Source organism: Bidens hawaiensis, unplaced genomic scaffold (assembly GCF_021521415.1).
Source record: "Bidens hawaiensis isolate Kalapana, Puna unplaced genomic scaffold, B.hawaiensis_p1.1 tig00068957_1, whole genome shotgun sequence".
Classification (NCBI taxonomy): domain Eukaryota; kingdom Viridiplantae; phylum Streptophyta; class Magnoliopsida; order Asterales; family Asteraceae; genus Bidens; species Bidens hawaiensis.
This window is the reverse complement of record NW_027502169.1, coordinates 1-12,366: the sequence shown is the minus strand read 5'-3', so window position 1 is coordinate 12,366 and position 12,366 is coordinate 1. Positions and strand designations below refer to the sequence as shown.

At 37.1% G+C, this 12,366-nt stretch overlaps 3 protein-coding genes across 3 annotated transcripts; all 3 read left to right on the top strand.

The window, feature by feature from the left end:
- The first annotated feature begins 4,753 nt into the window (after positions 1 to 4,753).
- On the top strand, positions 4,754 to 5,805 carry LOC143605314 (F-box/kelch-repeat protein At1g57790-like). Its single transcript, XM_077081472.1, has one exon. The coding sequence runs from the start codon at positions 4,788 to 4,790 to the stop codon at positions 5,769 to 5,771; it is 984 nt and encodes a 327-aa protein (XP_076937587.1). The 5' UTR covers positions 4,754 to 4,787; the 3' UTR covers positions 5,772 to 5,805.
- A 1,431-nt stretch (positions 5,806 to 7,236) lies between these two features.
- Positions 7,237 to 9,679, top strand: LOC143605312 (uncharacterized). The gene is made up of 3 exons (XM_077081471.1): positions 7,237 to 7,248; positions 8,019 to 8,038; positions 8,583 to 9,679. The coding sequence occupies exons 1-3, from the start codon at positions 7,237 to 7,239 to the stop codon at positions 9,487 to 9,489; spliced, it is 939 nt and encodes a 312-aa protein (XP_076937586.1). The 3' UTR covers positions 9,490 to 9,679.
- A 1,075-nt stretch (positions 9,680 to 10,754) lies between these two features.
- LOC143605315 (uncharacterized) lies at positions 10,755 to 12,076 on the top strand. The gene is made up of 4 exons (XM_077081474.1): positions 10,755 to 10,880; positions 11,239 to 11,427; positions 11,514 to 11,935; positions 12,038 to 12,076. Exons 1-3 carry the CDS (start codon positions 10,755 to 10,757, stop codon positions 11,679 to 11,681), a joined length of 483 nt encoding a protein of 160 aa, XP_076937589.1. The 3' UTR covers positions 11,682 to 11,935; positions 12,038 to 12,076.
- Positions 12,077 to 12,366: the final 290 nt, after the last annotated feature.

Sequence of the window (12,366 nt, the reverse complement as noted above, 5' to 3'; positions counted from 1 at the left end):
GGAGTGTTTTAGGGTTTAAACTATTACTATTAATATGATTATTATTAATGTTATTATTATTATTATTATTATTATTATTATTAGCATCTCGGTTTGATTTGTAGATAAATAAAATAAACATTAATCGATGACCCATTATACACATAATCATATATATATAAATATATGTATAATTTAATGAGAAAGTTAGATGAAAAATTTTATTTGGACAACTAAAAGTTCGGTTCGTTAAGCGGGTCAGAATATTAAAAGAGATTCTTTAATCAAAACCATTAAATAATAATATCTAAAAAAGGACTAAAACAGGATCAGGGGGGTTCGAACCCGCGCCCTGACCGGTCTCTGGTTATTCATTAATCACGCACCAGCCAACTGAGCTGGTGCTGCAGCTTGTGCAAAGAACGGAGCCAAAACTATACAACTAGCTTTCTTAAATCGTCCCCAACCCCTTTAGAACCCTAATTAGATAATACCCAAATTGACGAGCATACACCCTCTGTTAATTCAAACTAATAGAGGGGTTTTAATACTCAGCGAAAAACGATTACAACCCATATAGCAATTACCTTATACGAGTACGAATTGAAGGATATCGGCGAGTTAAGGTTATCGGCCACGAACAAGTCAATACTCTATTTTGCACGACCTTTAGGTTGCAATTGGTTTAGGGCTAAGAATCGGAATGTTATAGAGAGTATGATGGACGAGTTAATCGAGTTATAAATGTGAATTTATTGGTAATTCAATCATGCTAGCCGCGGTTTGTTCAAACTTTAAAAACGAGTCAATAGCTGTCGAATTTGTTATAATTTACCATGTATAGGACGCGTTTTAGGTCGTCAATGATTTGATTCAATCAATTTGCCCGAAAATTGAGGAACAAGCAAAGGGGGGGGGGGGGGGGGGGGGGAGGGGGGCTGCTCGATGGGAAGAAGGAAAGAAGAAAAAAAAATATAACTTTTAAATAAATTTGCATTTTCGTCCCTGGTCTATAGATGTGGATTCAAAAGTTAATCAAGTTGGCTAGGGGTTGATTTTGTACAATCTTATAACTAAAATCAAATAAATAAATAATAATAATAATAATAAAAGAATTTAAACGAGTCGGGTTTTCGAGTCCGAAAATTGACGAATGTTACAGTATTCACAACTTTTGAAAATTTCGTCCCAAAATTATAGAAACACATAACATAAAAAAAAATAAGGTAAGTATCAAGAGATTTTTTTTATATAAAAAAAAATAACACCGATCTTCAGGTGACCCAAATAACGCTACAAACGGAAGACATGATAAGGACACTTATATATAGGGTGTACCAGTGGCGTATCCACCATGTCCTTATCACATCGATATTTGTACCGTTACCCAAAATCACCCTAGGTTCCGAGTTATGACACACAACCGTATTCACCATGAGTTCCATGGGAGGATTTCGATAATTATGCGTGCACTGATAATTATTTAGATCGTCGCATGATGCATATGGTTCGTCCCGTTGTGCGGGTTTGAAAACATTGGTAAAAGAAAAGTTTTTTTTTTTTTGAAATCGATATTTAAATGGAATCACTTGATCAAGAGCAATGAAGTAAAAAAATTGAATGAAAATTGATGAACATAATTAACTAGTAAAATAATCCAAAGAAAAATGACGAAATTGTTGAAGTTAACAATCGAGAGTAATAACAACAAAATGAAATAAGTAGATAGAGGAAAAATTTGAAATTACATAAGTAACTTACACATACGATGTAGAGAAAATACTTGAGATGACGAGAAAACTCACGTAATAATAAATAGGTTCACACAACAAACAAACCTACTTTTGTCTTTATCCCATTGCACGACGACCAATATACTTCGGTCTTTTTAATATTAAGCTCAAGCCCCAGACTTGGCCCCTTGGACCTAATAATATCTAGGGCTTTAGTCACTTCGTTGGCGTGTCCTATAATCGTACCATCATCTAAGTACCATGCATGGAAAGGTAACTTGCAACCATCTCGTACTTGATGAATGAGGGGGTGTAAAGCTAATGCAAAGAGAAGGGGTCCTAAAGAATCGCCTTGTTGAACCCCAGTAGTTGACTGAATACAGTCATTCCCCACATAAAGCCTAACCGGTTGCCCGTAAAGAAAATTAACCCATAGGGAAATAGATGGGCATCTGACACGAACTTCCTGCAGGAGTGTGGTCCTATCCACCAGGTTGAAGGCATTAGAAAAATCTACTGTAAGCAAAGCCAACGACCCATCCGAGTGGAACATATTAAGAAATCTATTCGCGCTATGAAGCACTGCCTCCGCTCCACTCGGGATCCCCAACCCGAATTGAAAATCGCCAAGGTATATTGCCATCTCTTTCCCAACACTCCTCATAGCCACTTTGGATACAAGTCTTCTCCAAATCGCGCAAACGGCAATAGGCCTAACCCCATTGTCGGGCTTAAGCAGTGGCGTTAGGGGGGCCGAAGCCACAAACTCTGCCAAAGCAACAGGGCATCTCCCCCCTAACCACGAGTTAACCACCTCAGTGATAGCCTTAAGCAACCCCACGGCAATCGCAGATCCTTCCCCACATAGGGCATCCAAAATATGTTGGGCCCTAAGCCCATCTCTACCGCAAGAAGTCCCTTTAGGAAAGGATTTAATACACCTAGAACACTTTCAACGTGCACAACCAAAGGGGCCACCGAGGGTAAGGCCTCAGGCAAGGCAGGCGAGGGCAAGATGAGATGCTTATCAAGCAACGCTTTCATAGTAGCGTCACCAATGGGAGCAACACCCGAAGAGCACAAAACTTTAACTGCGATCGTGAAATGCTCATCGACAACTTTTTGAATACATTGCTTAGCGTTGAGGTCCTCCCTCGAATAATCACCCTCGAAGGAGGCCTCATCGGCTCTTGAGCCCATATCCGTCGGTTGGCTAAAGAGCGACCGGATAAGATCAACACATCCGCTTCCATCACCCCAACTTGCTAGGGCATGCCGAATAGAATGGCATTGCAAGGATTTCCTATTCCCCGACCTACGCTATTGTCGGTTGGAAGGCTTGACAACCTGCAATGTGCAACGGGGTAGAATTAAAAGTTTAACCCACGCTTCAATGAACTCTGGCCTAGACACCACCTTGCACAGTGAAACAGATAAGGCCTGGGCAAATGCCATGCGACAGATAGGGGGGATGCTTTTTACTGTCTTTATCGGAAGTGCGAAAATACGGTCAAGGAGGGTCGCGTCCAAAGCTACCCCGCCCAAAGCAACTACTTCTACTGCAAGTTGTGGCTTAGGGATCCCCACAATGAAGTCTTCCACCCCTCCCGTATCACCTTTGAACTTGATAACCTTGTCAACATGGTGACAATGCCGATTGAGAGCCTGCAAAGACATGCACTCACCGCACATCCATTGTTTGGCAAACTTTAGAGCATCTGCCAACGCAACAAAAAGATCACAATCCCCGGATACCGCATCCCGCATAGCGCATTTTTTCTCATCCGACCATAAGTGTAGTCGCTTTATATGTACCGCTAACCTTTGGATCCCCTTTAAACCCAACCAATCCATCCGGGCAACAATGGAATCTTCTAAAAGGGCACGGCCAAAAACCTTTTAAATAGCCCGTGTCCACCTCCCCCGATGGGGCTCCGTTGACAATCCGAGCCCCGGTCATAACCCCACACGACGAAAGGCCAATAAACAAACTCGAGCTAAGTTTTGGGAGTAAAAAACCCGAACTAAGAGGAGAAAGGAGAGCAACCGTCAGTTGCCCTCCCCTCCGTAAACCCAAAAAAAAACCTATTAACTCATTGAGACAATTTATCAAACACGTGATGAGCAGAACCAAAACCAAGAAATTAATGCAGAATAGAGAGGTTTCAACAATAGTAGCAATAACACAGCAGAGTCTTCACCCGAGGTGAGGAGTTTAAAGAAAAAGAAGTCATTTTCCCTCGGATTTTTATGTTACTGGGAAGGAGGAAATCGGGGTTGAAAATATATTAGGTTACTAGAAGAAATAATCTAAAATATAATAATAATAATAATTTATAATACTTATTAATATTATTATTTGATTGCAATTTGTTATGAAATCGAGAATTGCGGGCCAAGTTTCATGGGCTTTGACATCCTTATTATTATTATTATTATTATTATTATTATTATTATTATTATTATTATCTTGGCAGTTGGAGTTGGAATACTACATTACAAATACTCAGGAATGAGGTTTTTCTTTAATTATTAATTAATTATTTGATCTATCGACTACATCCATCTCAATCAACGAAATTGCTTCTGTGCTGCTGACAATTGAAAAATAGAAACCGCCGGTGGATCTTAGTCTTCGATTTGTTTCCATAGGTTTGCTTTTATATTCTTCTTTAATGAATTTTGGGTATTATTATTATTATTATTAATGATCATCTTAGATGGAGCCAAAGCAGATATCTGCATACCAATCGTTATTGCCGAGGAACTGCAATCTTATAATACCAATCGTTTATTGCCGAGTGCCTCACAGATTGAGGGTTGTGCTCATATTCTTGGTGGGATGGACGATAGAACCATGTCTATATCTCCAATGCTTGACTGCAGGTATATTGTTTGTGTTTATTTAAGTTGCAGGGATATGTTTACTTATTGTGTAGGTTAGAAGCTGATTATCTTATAGCTAAACATGACAAGGACGTTGAGATAATCACGAGATCAACTAACGGTACTGATGAGGATAGCACAAATGAGGTGCACCTGCTCAGTATTCCGTTTCATCTTTTGGAAACGATTATGGAGAATTGTTTTGGTGTTGAATACATGAATTTCCGTACTACATGCAAACGTTGTTATTTAGCAGCACCCTTAACGAGATGGCAAACTTATTCACCATGGTTTATGGTGTTAAACACATACCGAGGAGGCAACATCACTTTTATAGATCCGATATGCGGTGACAAATATTTTATGAAAACACCTCAAGAACTCAACGGTGATTGCGAGGTATTATGTTCGAGGTTTGGTTGGTTGATGTTTGATGCTAATGGACACGGGCTGTTGTTGTTTTTTAACCCATTTACAAGTAATATCTATAAGCTTCCAAAGGCACCTTATTACTTTGAAAGCCTTTGTTTTTCAGCACCGCCTACTTCCCCCGATTGTATGGTTGTTGGATTTACATCACATATTGTGTGTGTCCACTTTGTGTCTCAGGAAGCATCATCATGGCGTACTTATTGTTTCGGCGGACCATCAGATTGTTTTCGCTTTCCAGCATTTAGTGGCCGAGATATTTGGGCTTTGTGCAACAATGATAAGATTCTTAATCTTAGAGACACTGGTGAAGGCTATTCTTTGGATGTTGTTACAGACAAAGTCCCTAGAGGTTGCGGATCTCACATCGAGTACTTTATGTCAAAATGCGGTGAACATCTTTTACTTATTATCGTGAATGATCTTGGAGAATCTGTTGAGGTGTTGAAACTAAACGAGTCAACAAAAGAGTGGGAGAAAATAGATGATTTAGGAAAACATATGATATGTATTTCAGAAGATTCATGCATCTGCCTTGAAGCCAAAGCACCACAAATGGGAAACAAGAACTTTTTTCCAAGGTTATTACAGAGCAAGGACACCAAGATAGTGTTCTATTCTCTCGAAACACGCAAGCTTCACACATTTGATGACAAACATATCCAAGAAAGTTTTGGTTTTGATTTATCTCGAACTTATGGGTATTGCTTCCCCAACACATGGATTGAACCAAATTGTTCCTAAGAAACTAGTATATAGCAGGTTAGTTATTTAAACTTTTATTTGTACTAAATTATAATAGTAAATTACGTGTAAGTTTTTGTTCTATTGTGTTTTATTCCTTGGCAATGCATCATTTTGTAGTAAATTACAATAATAGATTACACAGTCTCCTTTTAGTAAATTACATGTAGCCCCATGCTCGTTAAAAGATACCCTGAATTATTAATATAGATCCTATAGCTAGTATCTACCATATAATGGTGTGTTCTTTCTATGTATCTGATTGTTTTCATTTTGTATTCAACATTTATGTCCACAATCTTTCGACATCTGATGAAAATTAGGCCTCTTTGCATTGTCATCTATCTTATTTGAGTTGAACTTGTACCTTCAACCCAAACATCCCGGTTATTTCAGGAACCATAACGGGTAGGAACCGGTTTCGAGTATGGTCAACAAAGGCAGGAACCGGTTTTAGGTATGGTTGAGTTTTGGCCGGGTCGGGTGCGGCAAGAGGTGGAACCGGTTCCGGTGAGTGCGGGTACGGTTTTGGGAGAAAATGAAACATGGTTTGTACCTGCGGTAGGGCTGTCACTTTTACCCGAAACCCAACCAGAAAAACCCATACCCGAACTAACCCGACTCGAAGAACCCGAACCTGAACCGAAGTAATTCGGGTTGGTTCTCGGGTTTGATTTAGAAGATTTGGGTCAACCAGAAAAACCCGAATAAACTTTTAGTTTCGAAATTAAATATACATTTTATGTATAATAGGATAAGTCTTAGTCACTAAAGTTAGGTTTATTTATTATTTGATTATATGTTTTATAAGCAAAGTATAATATTTTGTTTTAATTTTAGCATCATAGTTTTTTTTTAAAAATTTTGGTTTTGTGTTTTTTTCTAGGATACACGAAACCCGATTAACCCAACCCGAAAAAACCCGTGAGAGATTTGGGTCGGGTTTCGGGTCAAGATTTAAAACTTTGAAACCCGAATAACCCAACCCGAAAAACCCGAAACCCGAAGAACACCCCTAACCTGCGGGTCGGGTAGAGCCGCACTGCTTCCGGGTTGGGTCGGGTGGCTAGTGTTGTAAAAATTGCTAGGCGCTAGTCGGGCGATTTGGTAGTGACTAGCTATTAATCAGGATTAGTTGGGATTGAAATTTATATGTAAATTTTCAAATATAAATTGAAATTTCAAATTTTATGTATAAAATTCTCAATTTTGACCGATTTTAGACAAATGGTGATTAATTGGCCACAAGTCAGTGGGGTGGTGACTAGCGATTAATTGGGGATTGATTGGTACCTAGTCAGGATTTTTACAACACTGGTCTTGAGTAAACCCATTCAGGTAATTCCTAACACGACCCGAAACCCGACACGAAAAAACTAATGTTGAAAATGTTTGGTTGTGTTTCAATGTATTTTTGGGGTGTTACTGAATGCTGCTGATATGGAAATCAGAAAAGCCTGTAAAGATGGTAGGTAAGGTAGGTTGTTCAGTTGGATCACTTGGTTATTGGTTTGAAATCCATTAATCTTTACTAGAAAACAATATGATTCTCTTGGGATACTCTACAACATTTAATTTTTTAATTGATTCTAGTTTTCTGATTCCATTCTTGTTTACTTGTATTTGGTAGTTTATTTGTCCTGCAGTGAATATGATCCGGTTTTCTTACTGATTAGCCAAAGGGGTTTTAAAATCATAGAGAAAGAAATATAACCAATCATATGGTTTCAGTTTGTGGTTTGGGTAGGGTTGTCAATTTATGACACGAACCTGTTAACATGACACGGGTTTTAACAGGTTCGGGTTTTGAGCTTAACAAGTTTCGTGTCTTAAACATGTCAACCTGTTTAATACATGTTAAAATTCGTGTCCTAACAGGTAAAAAACCTGTTATCCTATTAGTAACCTGAGTACATTTTTAATTTAAAAATATAAATAAATATGCACTCCTAAAGTCCTAAACCTAAAGTCATACTTATGTATGACATTCATTAATGCCCGTCAGAACCCGCTATTTTATTTTTAATGAATGTTATGATTTGCTTCTATGATTTTTTTATTTCAAGTATGTTATCGATTTGTGGTTTTTTGTTTTATATATGTTAAGGATTGTGATTTTTTGTTTCAAATATGTTATGGATAATGTGTTAATTAAATCCTTTACGCTTGTTTTGAAATTTTTTTTGTTTCATTACACATGTATTATTCATTGTATGTTTAAACATGTCACTTAAAATGTCTTAACAGGTTAACCTGCTACTAAGCAGGTTCGTGTTTGGAAAAAATGACACGATTAGTTATTATGTCGTGTTCGTGTTTAGTACAAGTAATCGTGTCTTATCGTGTCATGACGTATCGTGTCGTGTCCGACATGTTATGACAACCCTAGGTTTGGGTAGAGGTGCACAAACCGGTTTAAAACTCAAAAACCATATACATTACACATCTCCCATTCATAAAACATATAGATTACACATTTATCAGTTTTATTAAAATAAAGTTATTTTACCTTTATTTTTTCATATAAGATTTTTACCGACCATGTACGCATTTAACCAGCATCGTATGCATTTTATATTGTAATAACAATATAAAATACATAGAATGTAAATGATAAATAATAATAAAAATATATATTGAATAGATGAATTTGGAAGCTAATTATTTTGTCAGTGGTTTATATAAATATAAATATAAATAAAAGGTTGTGTTGAGGATGACTTATTTCTAAAAAGTCTTTATGTATTTGATATTATCCCAGTTTTTTTAACGCGGAAACTCTTGCAAACAACACTGTCCACAAAATCCCAGTTACATCCGAAACTTCCTTCCTTCCTTCCTTAAACTCACCAATAAGACTTCCTTAACGCCCTCATTACTTTTTCTTCTGAAACATCTTACAATGTCAATTCTCCATAGAAAGACTCTACAAATCACAATTCATGACCTCTGTAAGCCTAAAGACGACTGCCATGATGATGATCATCATCAACACCACTCCTTTTCGCCGCAAAAACTCGTCATGATATGTGCTCTTGTTGCAACTTTCGGGTTCGTTTGCTACATCACTGTGACCAAAGTATGCAGTGCCAGACGCCATAGGAGAATTATTAATATGAACACCCACCCGAATGCGAATGAAACTCCTCATGATCAAGATTTGATCAACGAGGACCATGAACCGGAAGAAGTGTTTCACCCGGTTTGGTTGATCAAAACGGTCGGTCTGGATCAGTCCGTGATCGACTCGATTAAGGTATTTAAATACAGAAAAGAAGACGGGGTGATCGACTCTGACTGCCCTGTTTGTTTGGGCGTCTTTCAAGACGATGATCGCCTTCGCCTTTTGCCCAAGTGTAGTCACGCTTTTCACGTTGAATGTATCGATACGTGGCTGCGATCGCATCAAAACTGCCCTTTGTGTCGAGCACCCGTGGCCAGTGTCGGCCAGACTGATCAAAATTCGGTTGAATTAAATGTGGAGGAAGAAATTCGCATTCAAGAAATCGATACAAATGGTGGGGTTAGGGTCCAGAGTGATTTGACCAACAGTTGTAGTAAAAAACTAGAACCAATGAGGAGATCGGTTTCTATGGGACCGGCTTGCTTTGTGGATCCGAGTGCTGAGCGTAGAGGATCGGGATCGAGTGCTAGTGTATATGGTCGAGGAACGAAGAGCTCTTCTTTTGGGCCGAGAATCGAACTAGAGGGGATTTGAAGTATACATGTTTATGTTAGCTATAGATTGATCAAAACAAATTAAGTGTACCAAAAGTGAAGTCAGAAAGTTATACTACCTTGGAAACATGTCATATTGTTTGCTTGCTTGTTTGTTTGTTTCCTATGATATTTGGCATATACAAACAAAATGATTTTGTAAGCTTTTAAGCTAAGTGTTTTCTCATGAAGGAATAGTGCAAACATGGGTATATGAGTATTGGGTTTGGGGCTTTCTTAGAATAATTAAAAATGGTTTTGTTTAATTATGATTTATGATCATATCAAATGGTACTTGAATTATATGTGAATTCAAATTAGAAAAACTTGAAAAACTAAGCCGAACGATAGCAAATATTTCCATGTGTAGAGAGGGGCACACAAGAGCAAATCTTTTTTTTCGTTACTAAGAACAATTCCAGTCTAACAGAAAAGTAGTTTCGCCTGCCCTGATGAACAGTTGAATGGGATTGCCATACACCAATCAGAATTTTATAAAATATTTTGAAACAACATAATTCGGTTAAACTTGGATTGTCATTCACAATGAATTCAAGACTACAAGTGTTATTGGTGAAACAACATAGATGAAAGTTAGTAAAGTTACTTATATGTTAAAATAAAATTGCATAAGATACAAGTGTTATTGGTTGCATTAAAATAAGTTATAATTTGTTCTTTGCTTCTTCTTCTTGTCTACTTTTTGGATTCAAAAAATGCAATTGTTTAATTAGGAAATGGAGGTTGCTTCATGGTTGGATTTCAATTTCATGTTGTTTTTGATTAACTAAGATTTAAGCAAAGAACTAATCAGAGATTCTTCTCCATCTTAAGGTACCAAAATTCTTGAAATTTTGTTACCATCAACTTTCATGGAATTCATTTTCTGCAAAACAGTATTTGCTTTCGTACTCTCGGTTTGGTTGATCGTCTCCATTGCTTACTCAGGTTTGCTCAGTCTGTTCTTGTTTCATCAATTTTTTGGCTCGTGAGCAGTTTTTCAAACTTGGGCTTGACTTGTTTATTATTTATTAATTATTTTTACTTGTATTAATCTATACTTATTTTTGTATATATTAATCATGTGAAGTTGAAGGATTACGCGGGAACTCAAAGGTACGAGGAGTGAATTTGGGAGGATGGTTGGTTATAGAAGGCTGGATTAAGCCCTCACTGTTTGATGAAATACCTAACAAAGATATGATTGTAAGTTCAACATAGTATTTCATTTCATGTATTTTTTGCGCAAAGATATTATAACTATTTATGCAGGATGGTACAGAGGTCCAATTTAGATCAGTGACATTGCACAAGTACGTTTCTGCAGAAAATGGCGGTGGCATGAAGCTTACAGTCGACAGAGATTCTCCGTCTTCATGGGAAACCTTTCGGGTATATTTGCACTCATTAGATTCACGAATAATAAATTTAGACAAAATTATAGAAACGCCATTTACGTTTATATAAAGTTTCATGCTTCATTCTTTATCTTTAAGCATCACGGTAAACATCCTTTATGTTAAGCTTTTGTAACATATTACGTTCTATACACTAATTGTCATTTTCAAAAAAAGTGACAAACTTTTTGATGACAGTTGGTGTAAAGGAGGTAATCTGTTAGAAAAAGTTAACATAAAGGATGTTAAGCGTGATTTTTTAAGGTAAAACATAACGAACGTTTTTTGCGAATGTGTCAAAATATTAAGAATAATCTCAACATATGTTAATATCGATTTAATTGTTTGTGCAGTTATGGAGAGTTTCTAGTACAGAGTTTCATCTCCGAACATCTCAAGGAACTTTCGTTACCTACAACACCAAAACCAACATTGTCTCCGCAACTGCAAGTACACCATCATTAACCGAAACATTCTACATAGAAAGAAATGAAAGAAACAGAGTTCATGTAAAACATGTAACAAGTGGAAGCTATCTGCAGGTTCATTCTCATCCTCATACAGTCATACATTTCTTTGGATTAAATATTTTTCAATATTTTTTTATTTATATTGTATTTGTGTTTAGGTTTCAACGACAAATGATATCACTGCAGACTCTCATGCGGTTCCAGGGTGGGATGATAATGCAGCCACATTTGAGATGACAATTGTATCTAATGTAATCCATGGAGATTACCAGCTTGGTAATGGACTCGGCCACGATAAAGCCAAACAAGTTCTTACGGTAACATAATGTTGTAACAAACGTATATTTTTACAACCTTTTCATATCATTAAACAACATGATCAGCATATTATTAGTTTGTGATAACTTCAGAGGCATAGAAACAGTTTTGTCACTTCGCAAGACTTCAAGTTTCTGAACAAATATGGAATAAATACGGTTAGAATCCCAGTTGGATGGTGGATAGCCTTTGATCCCGATCCTCCTGCCCCTTTCATTGGTGGGAGTTTAGAAGCTTTGGATACCGCATTCTCGTGGGCTCAGTAGGTCTTATTTTCACTTTTTCCTTTTTACACGAGTGTTTAATCTTTTTGTTTCTTGCTTACGCTCTCCGTCAGGTTCACGTTGGGCTTGTGTTAGTGTAGGTTATATGATATCAAGTGCATCATTGACCTACATGCGGCTCCAGGATCTCAAAATGGCATGGAACATAGTGCTAGTAGAGATGGTTCCACATCATGGCCATTGTATATTTCACAGACGTTGTATGTCATCGACTTTTTAGCTTCCAGGTGCGTGTGTTTATTTAAATAAGTGAATGATCATGTACATAGTTTTTTGTTCATTTAGTTAAACGAACGGACATGAACACATGTCTTGTTCATTCATTTACGCTCCTTAATGTTCAATTGTTTATGTTTATGAGTTTGCTAATTTATATAATAATTAATAAAATTTAATTATTATATTAATT

Coding starts and splice junctions, on each gene's coding strand:
- LOC143605312 (XM_077081471.1), top strand. Junction 8,039..8,582: donor GTTAACCTGCTACTAAGCAG/GTTCGTGTTTGG, acceptor ACAAAATCCCAG/TTACATCCGAAACTTCCTTC.
- LOC143605314 (XM_077081472.1), top strand. CDS start 4,788: ATGGAGAATTGTTTTGGTGTTGAATACATGAATTTCCGTACTACATGC.
- LOC143605315 (XM_077081474.1), top strand. CDS start 10,755: ATGCAGGATGGTACAGAGGTCCAATTTAGATCAGTGACATTGCACAAG. Junction 10,881..11,238: donor CTTCATGGGAAACCTTTCGG/GTATATTTGCAC, acceptor TTGTTTGTGCAG/TTATGGAGAGTTTCTAGTAC. Junction 11,428..11,513: donor CAAGTGGAAGCTATCTGCAG/GTTCATTCTCAT, acceptor ATTTGTGTTTAG/GTTTCAACGACAAATGATAT.